This window comes from Rattus rattus, chromosome 5 (assembly GCF_011064425.1).
Source record: "Rattus rattus isolate New Zealand chromosome 5, Rrattus_CSIRO_v1, whole genome shotgun sequence".
In the NCBI taxonomy this organism is placed as follows: domain Eukaryota; kingdom Metazoa; phylum Chordata; class Mammalia; order Rodentia; family Muridae; genus Rattus; species Rattus rattus.
The window spans coordinates 70,218,832-70,233,041 of record NC_046158.1 but is presented as its reverse complement, the minus strand read 5'-3'; the positions used below and the strand labels follow the sequence as shown (position 1 = coordinate 70,233,041).

At 34.3% G+C, this 14,210-nt stretch overlaps 2 protein-coding genes across 2 annotated transcripts; both read right to left on the bottom strand.

The window, feature by feature from the left end:
* Positions 1-2,133: 2,133 nt before the first annotated feature.
* Positions 2,134-3,072, bottom strand: LOC116900409 (olfactory receptor 140-like). The gene has a single exon (XM_032902154.1). The coding sequence runs from the start codon at positions 3,070-3,072 to the stop codon at positions 2,134-2,136; it is 939 nt and encodes a 312-aa protein (XP_032758045.1).
* A 6,329-nt stretch (positions 3,073-9,401) lies between these two features.
* On the bottom strand, positions 9,402-10,319 carry LOC116900889 (olfactory receptor 4C6-like). Its single transcript, XM_032902564.1, has one exon. It carries the CDS (start codon positions 10,317-10,319, stop codon positions 9,402-9,404), a length of 918 nt encoding a protein of 305 aa, XP_032758455.1.
* Positions 10,320-14,210: the final 3,891 nt, after the last annotated feature.

Sequence of the window (14,210 nt, the reverse complement as noted above, 5' to 3'; positions counted from 1 at the left end):
TTCCTGGACATTTTTTCCATCTTTTACTTTAAGGTCATGTCTATTTTTTTCACTGAGGTATGTTTCCTTCATGCACCAAAATGCTGGGTCCGTTTTTACTATCCAGGCTGTTATCGTATGTCATATAATTGGGGAATTAAGTGTATTGATGTTGATGGACCAATGATTGTTGCTTCCTATTATTTTTATTGTTAGAATTAGAACTAAATTATGCTTGTGTGGTTTGCTCCTTTTGTGTCCCAAACTAAATGGCAAGAAACTTGATGCAATCCTACTGAAATTAGGGACAGGACAAGACTTCCCACTTTCCTCCTATCTGTTCACTACAGTACTTTCAGTTCTATCCAGAGAAATGGGGCAACCAAAGGTACTCAGTGGGATGTTTTGTGTTATAAAATAAATTTCTATGAAGCATTTAGGTCTTTGTTCTCAAAGATGAGCACCAGCAAAACATAGAATGTTAACCATGCAGGGTTGTTCATTTAAGGGAAATTATCCTCATTATCCGCCAAGAAGGCCAAGAGCACGTTTGGTTAGTAGACCTTTTCTCTATCTGTAGGGCTAGATATTATTCTAGCACTGATCCCTCCTTCTGACACTGATTGTATTTTTTGCTTTTCTTAGTCAATCTATATGTCCTATCTTTATGTATTTCACAAAGTGTATTGAGGTAATCATGTTGGATCTGTATTTAGTTTACTTTGTTTCACAAAGAAATTTAGGTTTGCTTTATTGTGAATGTGGACCTGAGTTAATACCAGAACACATTTTCACCAAGTTATACTGTGCTTAAACCTGCCTAAAATAAACTACTTAGAGGTCAATTTTGAACTATCACCAGGTCCTATGTTTCTTTTAAACAAACTGCCTTCTTGCCCCTCATAGGTCATCTTTCTACAGGCTTGGGAATGTCCTAGAGATGTTTACAAAAGCTCACACCATCCCACTTGGTCACTCCTAACTATCCATTTACCTAGAATATCTCTACTATATTCCCCACTCACTCTCAACATTTAATAGCTACTTAGGCTACAACATTCACAAAAGTATCACAGTGATCAATTTTTTTTTCAAGTAAAGTGTATTTAACTTAATTTCTCCAAAGCATAAAATTGTAATGCAACATTTTGTTATATTTATTTTATAATTATTTGTTGACTTCTTAGCATAATTAATTTATAAATTCATCAATTCATCAATTCATAAATTTATTAATATATTTAGAAATAAGCATACAAAAAACCACACTGCCATCATCTGAAGGCCTTGAAATTTATCACTCATGTATTAAGGAAACTTATAAAAATAACTTTTTCACCTGATATAATTGTCACCAAACTTATTGCCTTAGTCTGCTAACCTAGGCCTAATCCTGGAAGTTTCTAGCCTCTCTACAGTCTAATGTAGGCCTTAATGCTTTTAGCCTTTAACACATGAAGCTGAATAAGTTCATCCCTTCCTAGTTATTTCTGAATTCTCGCTGGCTGTCAGCTCAGATTTTCTGGTTCAAAATTCCTCTCCACATTATATTATTCAGTTTGTTTTCTCCCTTGGCCTCTGACTGAATTGTTCCTCTTGGTCTCATACTATCTTTGGCAATATATTCTAATCTCATGGTTACTTCTCATTCTCTGGTTCATGTTTTCTTTACCTACATCTTGCTTGTTCTCTATAACCTGTTTTCTATACCCGACCTAGTAAAACTGCCTCCTCTCCTCTCTTTTTCTGTCTCTGTGCTATTCTCTCTTAAGTAGCCTCTTCTCTCTCCTCTCATGAGAGTTAGGCATATCCTATTCTGTCAAATCTTCATCTAATTCATCATTTTTTCTGCCCCTCAATTAGACATCACTTTCAAATACGGGTTCTTCCTTCTACAAATTAACTTTACCTTCATTATTTGGCATTAAAAGTGTGTACTAAGGGCATAGCATGTCTATATTCAAGTAAGAGGGGTTAACGTTTTGTGCTAATGACTGCACCACACTATAAATAGAAACAGAGATTTTTTTCTTCAGTAAATAACATGATCTTGGAGTTCCCAGTGTGGTCAAATATCCTGCAACAGGTACCATTGAGATAAAAATACAAATTCATAAAGGAAAGGATAAGATGAAAATATCCATAGTATGGCATTCAAAAATGCATTCTTTTTAACAGCATTCTAATGGCATTTTTAACCTCTGCATTCCTTACTGTGTAGATAACAGGATTTAACAAAGGTGTGATGATAATATAAAAGACAGCTATTGCTTTATCCATGGGGAAGGTTGCCACTGGTCGCATATACATAAAAATGCATGGCACAAAAAATAATACAACAACTGTGATGTGGGAGCCACAGGTAGAGAGGGCCTTTGTCCTTCCTGCAGGGTTATGTGCCCTCAAAGAATAGAGGATGACCACATAGGACATCAACAGCATTGTGAATGTGATCACAGGAATTACGCCACCATTGGCAGCAACCAGGAGACCAAGAAGGAAAGTGTCAGTGCAAGCAAGTTGTAGCAAGGGGAAGATGTCACAAAAGAAGTGATCCAAGATATTGGGGCCACAGAAAGGGATCCATAAAGTAACAAGTATCTGACCAAATGAATGTAGAAAACCCACTATCCAACATATTCCCACTAGAAGACAGCATGTATGGTGGTTCATCCTGGAAACATAGTGCAGAGGTCTACAGATAGCCACATAGCGATCATAGGCCATAACCACTAAGAGGACAATCTCTGAAGCTCCTAAGAAATGTTCAACAAAAAGTTGCAATATGCAGCCATTGAATGAGATAGTTTTTGTTCCTGAAAGCAAATCTGCCAGCATCTTAGGGATTGTGCAAGAGGAATAACATGCATCTATCAGAGATAAAAAAGCCAAGAAAAAGTACATTGGGGAGTTCAAAGATTGGCTACAGACTATGGTCCCCACAATGAGCAGGTTTCCTGTGACAGTAATGATGTAGGTGATGAGTAACAAAAAAAATAGAATTCTCTGAACCTGGGGATTCTGTGTTAGTCCCATGAGGATGAATTCAGTCACGTTCATTCTCTGTTCTTTCAGTTGAATGCTGCTGGGCATCTCAGGAGTGCTGGGTTAGTCTAGAAAAAGATCTTACTAGCAAACTTCATGAGGAGCTTATTTTATAGTTTTCAGTTGAGAACAAAACATTTTAAAAATAGGAATTATTTTATTTCATGGTTTACAGAAAGGAAACACTTTATAATATTTTATAAAAGGAAAAAAACAATTCACTTTATTATGAAGATTTTAATTTGAAGCCACATTCCAACAAAATATACTACTAAAGAACTGTTTTTGAATCTCGCAGTTTAATTCCTACTTAGTCTTAGCTAACATACAATTACTTATCAATTAATACACAATGAATTTCTTAAAGAAATTATATCATGTTATAGATGGTTTGTAAGCTTAATTGTGTGGGCATGTGTGTGTGTGTATATGTGCACATGCAAATGATAAGAGTTACCTAGATGTAATACGATATTAATATTTGCTTAATGGTAAGTATATGAGGTCTTTCTATGTTTTTATTAATTATCTACAGTAAATGAATATATAGGAGTAGAATATATAAATAAAGTTATTTCCTTTCTTCATAGAGAGAGGAGGAAGAAAATTAAGAAATAGAATTATATAAAATATGTTTATAGTAGATGCCCTGAAAATGATTTGGCAAGATTAGCCAAATGAGTCTTAATTAAACAATCACGTTCAGTATAGTGGTGAAAACGTCATTAAGATGGAATTCATATCTAGTATTAGCAACAATGAAGAGGGAGCTAAGTTGTCATTTAAAATAAGGCTTCAGATACAAATATCATCATGGAAAATCCCTATGGAATTAGTAGAGTTAATGTCAATGATCTGTAGAATGACTAAAAGTCAATGACCTGGGGGAATGGGCCTGGTCACAGCACATAAGGAAAAGTTGGTTCCAGATCTTGCAAGCCTTCAGTTCATTGTATAGGGTACAATTTCATTATAGATGACAAATTAGCTAGTGCCAAATTTTAGACAGCAAAACAACATGATCTCATATACCTGTCATTTTAACTATTCTGTACAAAGAACAGGAATAGGAGAAGCTAACTAGCTGAGATATTATCTTTACTATCCACATTGAAGAAAATTGTGTTTTCGACCAGGGTAGTAGAAGGAAAAATTTTTCTATTGACATGGACTTTATACAAGAAAAAATATTGTGAAATTTTAACTTTGTCAGAAATAACTATTGTCATTTACTGATGCACTCTAAGGTTGAAATGTCCAGCATAGCCAGTATTTCCTTAGAATTTATAAAGTCTAAATTTCATTTTTATTGACTGATTCTTAATGTCGTTTGACTCCTTTTGGATGAGATAAAACTTAGAGAATGTTGTGAGCCTGTTCAATATTACTTATTAGTCTCAAAATAACCTTATGTTGAAATGAAGAGAAACATATTTCATAAAATATGATAACATTAAAAAACTTGAATATTTTCTGTAAAATCGAGATAATTGGGCAGATGAGTCACTTTGTGAATGACAGGGAAACAAGTTCACTTAGCACAAAGGAGGTACAAAGCAAGCAGTTGTCATATAAGCTATTTACCCTCTGCTGAAAGTTTTCGAAGAGTTGCACTTTAACTACTTACTGTGAAAACTGAAAACATTACCTCATGACTATGTTGTCTTAGACCACATCTATATGGGCTACTCAGAAACACCAAGCTCCACAAGACACTAGAGCACCTTTTTACCACTCATCTGTCTGTGTTATTCATTAAATATTTATTCTTTTATGTTTTTCTCTTTAACAGCATGACTGTTGATAAAATGTTTAACATATATATATATACATATATATATATATATATATATATATATAAGTCTTTTTATTTTTTCACCTCATAGTTAAAAGGTAGCTCTTCTAAAAACTAATTAGATTTCTACCATGAATGTCACATGGGATTTTCTGGAACAAAGCAATACATATAGTTACAAAGGTTGCTATTCTCTAATATTTTCCCTTTGAACTTAGTCTTCCTTCTTCTTCACTCATTAACAATTTCTTCTCTCCTTTAAAATTTGCAGTTACTCACTGCTCCCTTTCTCTTCTAATATTTCCAGATAATACTTATACTGAGGATAAAATGGACACCAAAATTAGGAAATTGTATGCTAACTGCACAGTCTAAAGGAAGTCACCTGGGATTCCTCTTACATAAAACACAAATAACTGCTATAAAAAGAAATTTAGAATTTTGGAATAATGAAGCTGAAATTCTTTTCTGTATTTCATCAATATTAGCATATCCCTTGGACAGAAAGTTATCCTTAGTTTGACTCCTTTCAGGAACCTACATCTTCCTAAAATTACTATGGTGTTTCCATTAATCCTAACTCATGGATCAATACCTAAATTGCTATCTAACTATTCCATTTTATTAATAGGTAAATGCGATATAGAGACTTAAACCAGGAAAAACATATCTCAGCAAACACAAACGTAGGACTGTCTAGTTTCAGTCTTGAGTTTGACTTGGTCCCACAAAATTTCACATGCAACAACTCACCTAGATAGGTTCTCCTTTCCTAAGATCAGCTTTCAGGTAAGCCCCTAAGAAGACTCATTCTCAGGCTAACTCGCGCAATAAGTGAGTGGAAAAACACTTGAGAATTTGAAATACAGAACTCCTCATAATCCTATGAGAATTTCTCACTTTCACTCTCAGGAGAATTTAGAATTACCAACTTATTTATTTTTCAGCCTTAGTTAATAATGTATGACTATGCCTATTTAAAGCACATCTACCCTAAGTTTTCCACTGAAAAGCAATTCACATTATTTGTTCTTTATTTTGAAGCCACATCTATATTTACTTTACAATATCTTTATGACATAATTATGGTTTTTTTAGAAATCAGACATAGAAACATCAGTCTTAAACACTAAGATTATTTTGCGGGGTTGGGGATTTGGCTCAGTGGGGTTGGGGATTTGGCTCAGTGGGGTTGGGGATTTGGCTCAGTGGTAGAGTGCTTGCCTAGCAAGTGCAAGACCCTGGGTTCGATCTCTAGCTTCGAAAAAAAAAATAGAAAACAAAAAGATTATTTTGCTACCCAGAATATTATAAATAAAACGAAATAAAATTTCTATTGAATTCCTAATGCTTCCTTCCTTCCCTTTTTCCTTCCTCCCTTCCTTTTTTCTTCCTTCCTTCCTTCCTTCCTTCCTTTCTTCCTTCCTTTCTTTCTTCCTTTCTTTCTTTCCTTCCTTCCTTCCTTCCTTTCTTTCTTCCTTCCTTTCTTTCTTTCTCATTCTTTCTTGTTCTTTCTTTGTTATAACATTATCTCACTGTGATCAGACTAGCCTCAAATTCATGATGATACTGCTTCATCCTTCTAAGTAGCTGTGACTCAAGCCATTACACGCAGCTTGTATTTCATTTTGCACTGAATAAAAATCTGTATTTCTTATTGCATTCAGTTGAGTTACCTGAGAATTCAAGTACATGGAAGAGTAGATACTTGGAGTCTCAGAGCCTACCCCCAAAGACACACTTCCTCCAAGAAGAACAAATTTTCGATTCTTCCTTAACAATTCCACAAACTAGGGCCAAGAATTCTAGTATATAAGTAATATAATATAAGTATATAATATAGTATATAATATAAGTAATGTCTAGTATATAAGTAATCTCTACTATATAACAATGTTCATAGAGGACATTCTCATTCAAATCACCATAGGTAGGGAGAGCTACAGTACAAGAAGAAAAAGTGGAGATGTATTTGCCACTCAATAGGGGAAAATATATACACAAAAGAATCCCTTCACTATCTGAGTGTGCGATGAGGTCATCTTGGGGTTGCCTTTTCAGTAACCTCCTTTTCAGGAATCAATTGTCCTTGCTTTTATTGTTGACATGTGTGAGGCCACAGATAAATGAGTGCCACTTCTTGCATATTTAGGTATATCTTTCAATGCTTGTAATCGTGACTAATAGATTTGCAGCTTGGTAGCTCTGTAATTGCTTCACACTCTTGGTAGCTTCCACAATGTTTTCAACAATCATGGATTCTATACTACAGCAAAGAAGTTTTCAAATCAGATCCAACATAAAGCATTTGAATTCTGTGTCCTAAATGGGTGATGTTTTCAGTGATAAGGGTTCACTCTCAGCCTCTGAGAGGCAACCACAGGCTACATCAATAATGTATTACATTTGCTTTTAGGAGTTGCTTGACCTGCCCAGAAAAATCATTCACAATGAGGTTTCTCATGCCTGGTACTAGTGCTTTTGTTAGTTTGTGATTCTTTTCAGGAAAATTGCCAGCCCAAGTGTCTTGTGTCTTGACTCTTTTTGTCTGGATGTACATACACACATGTATAGATTATATATAAATGTGTATAATTTTAAATTCAAGTATAAAATATGAATTCATAGCCTCTATCAAAAACAGTAGTACTATTTGTTTATATCTTTTCTTCCATATTACTTCACTTCTTTCTTACCAGTTCAGCTTCCTTCCTATTTTAATTCAACTCTCCCTTCATATCACCTGAATCCATTATTGTACACAGACCATCCACATAGTCCCTTTATACTATTTTCGTTTTTGCAGTTATTCAATGTAGTATATCTGTACCTGAGTATTTGGACCTAGAAGCTACAGATGGAGGAAAGTATGTGGTGTTTTATCTTTCTGTGTCTGGGTTAAGTCACTGAATACCAACTTTGTTGGTCCTAAAATTTACCTGCATATTTCATAATTTCATCTTTCTTTACAACTGAATACTTTTCCAATGTGCAAATGTACCACAATTTTTATTATATACTTATTTGTTGAAGGATATATAAGTGATTTCCTTCACCAGTTATTGTGATTAGGGTTGCAATGAATGTGGCTGAGCAAGGAAATATCTCTGGAGTGCCAAATCTTTTGGAAATCTGCCAAAGAGATATAACTAAGTCACATGGTATATTTTAAAGGTTATTTATGTCATTTTATTTTGTAAGCTTTAAGTTAAAATTTAATTCAGAAGGTGAGCGACCATGTTGGGCATAAGGAACGTACTCCTGGTTACAAGTAGGATGTTTGATAAATAAACTAATTTGTATTTGTATTAATTCACTAGATCTTAGGAAACACAGTAGACATTTTTGGAAAACTAACAGAACAATCATAATTTCAGTATGAATAGTCAGTACTATTCTTGCCTGTGTAATTGCAAATGGAGATGACATGATATATCTGATAGCATAGAGTTGTTTGCCTAAAGAGTGGCAGAACTAGATAAGTAGTGTGATATAATGGTGGCCTCTGTGTCATAAAAAGCACCCTATTAAATGGAGATTTTCCTTAACTGTACACCTGGAAGCATCAAATTAAGATTTCAACTCTTAAAGTTACCTCTATAGACCCATCCCCTCCCTTCTTTACCCTCCCCCTTGGTCTCCCCCAACAGTCTAGTTCATGGGGTTAGTCTTAAACAGGGCCCCCTTCCACTGGTGATAATATTTTGATATTTCAATTTAAAATACACTTTATTTATAAAATATTGATAATTTTGATATATTTGGTAAATATTGAGTACATTTTGGTTTATAATCAGAGTGGTGATAAAAAATGAAAACAGTTTTATGTATGTATGTATGTATGTATGTATATATGTCAGAGGTTTATATTGAGGATGGTATTTCAGGACTTTTGAATTTAGAATTTCTTCTTGCCTAAAATTCACAAACTTGCCTAGGCTAGCTAACAAGCTAGTTACAGGAATTTACCTGTCCTTTCTCTACCTCAGAATCTGTAAATACAAAAATAGTATTCATATTCAAGTATGTACTAGAGTTCTTGGATTAAAATCAACTCCTTAAGCTTACCTGGTTAGCACATTATATGCACAGTCTCCAAGAAATATTTGTAAAATATAAATTATGATCATAAATTCTGAGGTAAAAATTTGAATGTAAAAGTAAATGTTAAGTGAAGGCAATGACAAGATAAAGTTAAGGATTATTTTACTTTCTGTTTCAAATAGAAATATATCTAGAAAAATATATAGAAAGTCAGCCAAACAAATTTTCTGGAATTTATTTTTCCAGTTAACACAAAAATAGAAGTGTTTCTAAACTTGGAAAGTTTACATTGCTAAAATGCACACTTTGAAAATGTATGAATAGCGGTATCAGAGGAAGATGTGGTATAAAATATACATGTGTTGCAAAAATCAATTCTGACATGCACAGGCAGGCCACTCTTGGTATCTTGGACAGTTTCATAGTCTTAAATGATATATCTGACAGCTATATGTCAACAGGAACTATAGTAACCTAAAGCTAGATATGCACAGCTTTATAGGCAGTAGTTGGTCCTTACAATATCAGGTCTCATGACCTAAAATCCCCCTTTAATCCACAGTTTCCTTAGAGCATGTTTTACCTCTGCATTCCTCAAACTGTAGATCAAAGGATTTAACATTGGTTCAACAATGGTAGCACACAGAGCCATTGCCTTGTCTATGGGATAAGTGACTACAGGCCTCATGTACAAGAAAATACAAGGTACAAAGAACAATACAACCACAGTGAAGTGAGAACTACATGTGGTGAGAGCTTTCCGCCTTCCTTCAGAGCTACAAGACTTTAGTGAATAGAGGATGACTACATAGGAAGTAATAAGAATAAGGAAAATGGTCACACACATCACCCCACTATTGAGAATGACTAAGAAACCCAGGATCTGTGTGTTCTTACAAGCTAGTTGCAACAATGGAAACAAGTCACACATAAAATGGTCAATGATATTGGGGCCACAGAAAGGTATGTGATACATGAAGAGAAGCTGAACAGTTGCATGCATGAATCCTCCTACACAAGCTCCTCCCACCATCAAGCAGCACACTCGAGGAGTTATTATAGTCGTGTAATGCAGGGGTTTACAGATGGCTATGTAGCGGTCATAAGCCATTACAATGAGAAGAATGATCCCTACACCACCTAAAAAATGGTCAGCAAAGAGCTGTGTCATGCATCCTTCAAAGGAGATGGTTGTTCGGTTGAAAAGGCCATCCACAATTAACTTGGGAGCAGTGACAGATGAATAAGTGACATCTATAAAGGACAAAGAAGTGAGGAAGAAGTACATGGGTGACCTCAGACTGTGACTTTTGGTAATAGTTATTACAATGAGTACATTTCCCAACACTGTGGCCAAGTACATGAATAGAAAGAAAGCCGAGAACATTTTTTTAAGCTCTGAATTCTTAGTAACGCCCAAAAGAATAAATTCAGTCACATTGTTTGGATTCGCCATTTGATTGTGGAAGCATGGAATTCTCAACTGGGGAATCTGAAAAAAAAATCTGTTATTTAGTTTGTTTGTTTGTAACTTTTTACCTTTAATTCTTTCATACAATGTTTTTGATCATATTCTTTCCCCTTTCTCAACTCTTCCTTGTTCCTATGTATCCCCTATCCACATAACTTCACCTTCTCTGTCTCTGTCACCTTTGTCTGTGTCTCTATGTCTGTTTGTCTGTTTCTTATATCTCCTCTCCTCTCTTGTCCTGCCCATCTGTCTCTTAAAAACAACAAAATTAAAAATAATAAAATAAAATAAAGCAAAATTTAAAATGTCCATGTTTTGTTTTGGACTTTTGAATAATGAGAATGTTATTTTCAATGAGTAAAGCATGGACACACTGTAACTTTTCTTTCCACTCTGAGCACCATCATCTAGACCTGTAAAAACCAGCTGAATCTAACAGAGAATCTAACAAAGAATCTAACAGATGTTTCATTCCTACTGATCTCCTTACAAGGCAGCTTTCAAAGACACATCATTACTTTCTGGAGATCAGTTTGAACAACATAGGAAACTTGCTTCACTTTTAATTTTGTACATACTCCTAGGAATATTATACAAGTAAAACCCTCAATAAAACCTTGATCATCAGTGGCTAAAATCAAAGATTTAAAAAATAAATAATTTAGGACAAATTTAGAGCAATAGTTCTTTAATCTTTTGTTTATAACTCAATGTCTAGATTTTTTTCATACACGCAAACACAAATCATACACATATACACATATACTCTTAAATGTATATATATACATATATACATATATATGACTAATATGTAAATACACATATACTCACACACATCCATACACACACACACACCCACACACACACACACACACACACACACAAATACTCTTATGTATAAAATCTATACTTAGTTTCTCTTTTTGGAACCTTGAACACAGAATGCTGACTTTCACTTTTCATTAAATACACTTAAACACTTAGAAAATATTATAAAAATTTATTATCACTTTCTGTAATATATTTAAATTTCTATGTTAAGAGAAACGACAACTCCTAGAACCTCAATCCTTGCAGAAATAAAACACTTTCATAATAAAGTAAATTAACATGATAGTTTCTGATACAATATCGAGGTATTCATGATGTCTGGGTTTTATTGAAAAAAAAGTTAAGAGAGAGATCTGGGCATCATGGTGCACAGCTGTAATCAAAGTTGTGGGGTTCCAGGTTTGGAGCCTAGAATAGACATATAATAAACTATTGACTCAAAAAGTAAAAACTGAAGAAAACTAAAAGATTTTACATGAAAAATAGTAATTGTCTGATTGTCAGGTTCTGTAAATTAGTCTCAATGAACTCAGAAAACTAAATTAGCTCCCTTTTGTGGATATGTAATCATGTTTACAGCAACAATTGTTAAATATTCTGCTCTATAATTCCCCTAAGAATTCTGTCTTACTTTGTAATACTTTACTATAAAGGAAATAAATAGATAATAAAATGTTTACAAAATGCTATTAAATGATTTCCATGATAATTTTTAAGCTTTTTGACCTAGTCATGCCTGTGTTCTGTCCCCTGCTAACAAATTCCTACTCATTCCATCTTTATTGCTCTCTTCCTCACTGCTTATTTTTTCACTATCTTTCTCAGCATTTTCTTCATGCATCTTCACATAATCCTTATTATCCATAATTCAACTGTTTATTTATTAATTTATCAACTTTTATATTTTAATTATGTAGATTTTTATCTTTATATGAGTAAGGCTAAGGACGGTGAATTTGTAATTTTTATCTAATTTCTATTCCCCTGGAATGTACAATAATGATTTAAGCAATTTAATTCTGTACACAAAATTAAATTGAATCATGAGGTACTCACATGGCTGTCATGAATTTTGTTTCCAGAAATGAAATATCATTACGAGAGAATGGCTGGTAATTCTTTGACATCCAGCATCAATACTATACTCCCCATTTTTTATATTTACCATTTTAGTCTTACACTTATAACATTGAAACTCAATAATTAAAATTCACCTTGGTTTCTCAATTCAGTGGTGAAATCTTGCCATCATATTCTTCTTACAGACTGAATTCTGGAACTAATTACATTAAAGTAAATCAAAATAAAAACAGTCTGTAATTCAGGACCCTTCATCCCGAGGCCACAATTGTGCAAACAAATAAAATCAAATGAACCAATTTAAAAGAAATAATAAGTGGTATCTCTAATTAAACAGAACAATTTTATGAAAAGCCATTTAGATGTTCCCACTAAATAAAACACAAACATTTGTAAGTAAGACAACTAATCCCACATCAAGATTTGGCTCCAGAAAGATGGTCCCTTGTGGACTCCACTAAAGAATACCAAGGAATCAGAAGATTGGACAGTCACTGACAGGGATGCTCTTTTGTTAGAAATATAGTTTCTAATAAGTTCAAAGAAATAAGAATGCAGATTTTCTGTTTCACATGGAGGTGAGCAGGAAACAGCTAGCTTTGTGGCACGGGTAGGGAAAAGCAGTCATCAGATTTTCATAAAAACATGTGTTTCTCCATGCATGCCATTTGGCAGTATTTGACCACAGTGTGTAAGCAATCTCCAAACCACATTTTAAAATTACACTCACTAGTATGCTGACTGTAAAATACTGTCTAGGAGTAAAAAGAACTCAAAAAGCACTTACCAAATGGCAAATATTTTCAAGATGGGTGTGCTTGCATCATTTTAATATGCATCCTTTGAGGCTTTGTCTCTACAGACTGAAAATCTAGTAATTGCACCAGTAAATTTCTATCCACTGTCATAGTGACCAGGATTTTCCCAGGGTGTGGGGTTAACAATGGAAAACAGCCAAACTGAAATTTCAAAATGATGATGATGATGATGATGATGATGATGATGATGATGATGATGATGATGATGCATGATGGATGATGATGATGATAATAAAATCCCCAAACCAAAAAAAATGAATAAATCACTAGAGGATCTAGTTAGCTATTAACTATGAAACTTGTCATGGTTCATCTTCTTGAAAATAAAAATAAGGAATCTCAGCCACATTTCTAATGCTCTGAGCCAAAAAATCTCTCCTCTATTTACTGTTACATTGTTCATTTTTTATCACAATGATGACAGCATTTAACTCCTTGTTTTAGAAGAGCCACCATCATTAAAGATTTTTTTTTAATTTGACTTAGGCAAAAATATTAAGAACTTGATAATTTCTCAGTCTTTAATAGTTAATATTTTAAAGGTTTAAATTTAGAAAAGTGGGTTGGGGATTTAGCTCAGTGGTAGAGCATTTGCCTAGCAAGTGCAAGGACCTGGGTTCAGTCCCCAGCCCCGAAAAAAAGAAAAAAGAAAAAAAATGTAGAAAAGTAAGCAATCATTGCTTTTTCTTTTTTTAAATTTCTATTTGATATTATACAAATTTACATTTCTGTTGTTATCCCCTTTGCCCTGCTCTGTCATCCACCCTCCCCTTCCCCCTGCTTCTGTGAAGCTGTCACTCCCCACCACCCACTCCCACCTCAAAACCCTGGCATTTCCTTAAACTAGGGAAACGAGCCTTCACCGGACCAAGACCTTCTCCTCCTATTGATGACAATGTCGTCCTCTGCTGCATATGCAGCTGGAGTCATGTTGTCCCTCCATGTGTACTCTTTGGTTGGTGGTTTAGTGCCCTGGAGCACTGGGGTTAGTTGATATTCTTGTTTTTCCTATGGGGTTGCAAACTCCTTCAGCTCCTTCAGTCCTTTCTCTCATTCTTCCATTGGGGTCCCCGTGCTCAGTCTGATGGTTAGCTGCAACCATCCTCATCTGATCAATAAGGCTCCCTCAGTACTGTTTCTAACTCCT

Bases quoted from the DNA above. Each gene is read 5' to 3' on its own strand.
- LOC116900889 (XM_032902564.1), bottom strand. From the start codon at position 10,319: ATGGCGAATCCAAACAATGTGACTGAATTTATTCTTTTGGGCGTTACT.
- LOC116900409 (XM_032902154.1), bottom strand. From the start codon at position 3,072: ATGCCCAGCAGCATTCAACTGAAAGAACAGAGAATGAACGTGACTGAA.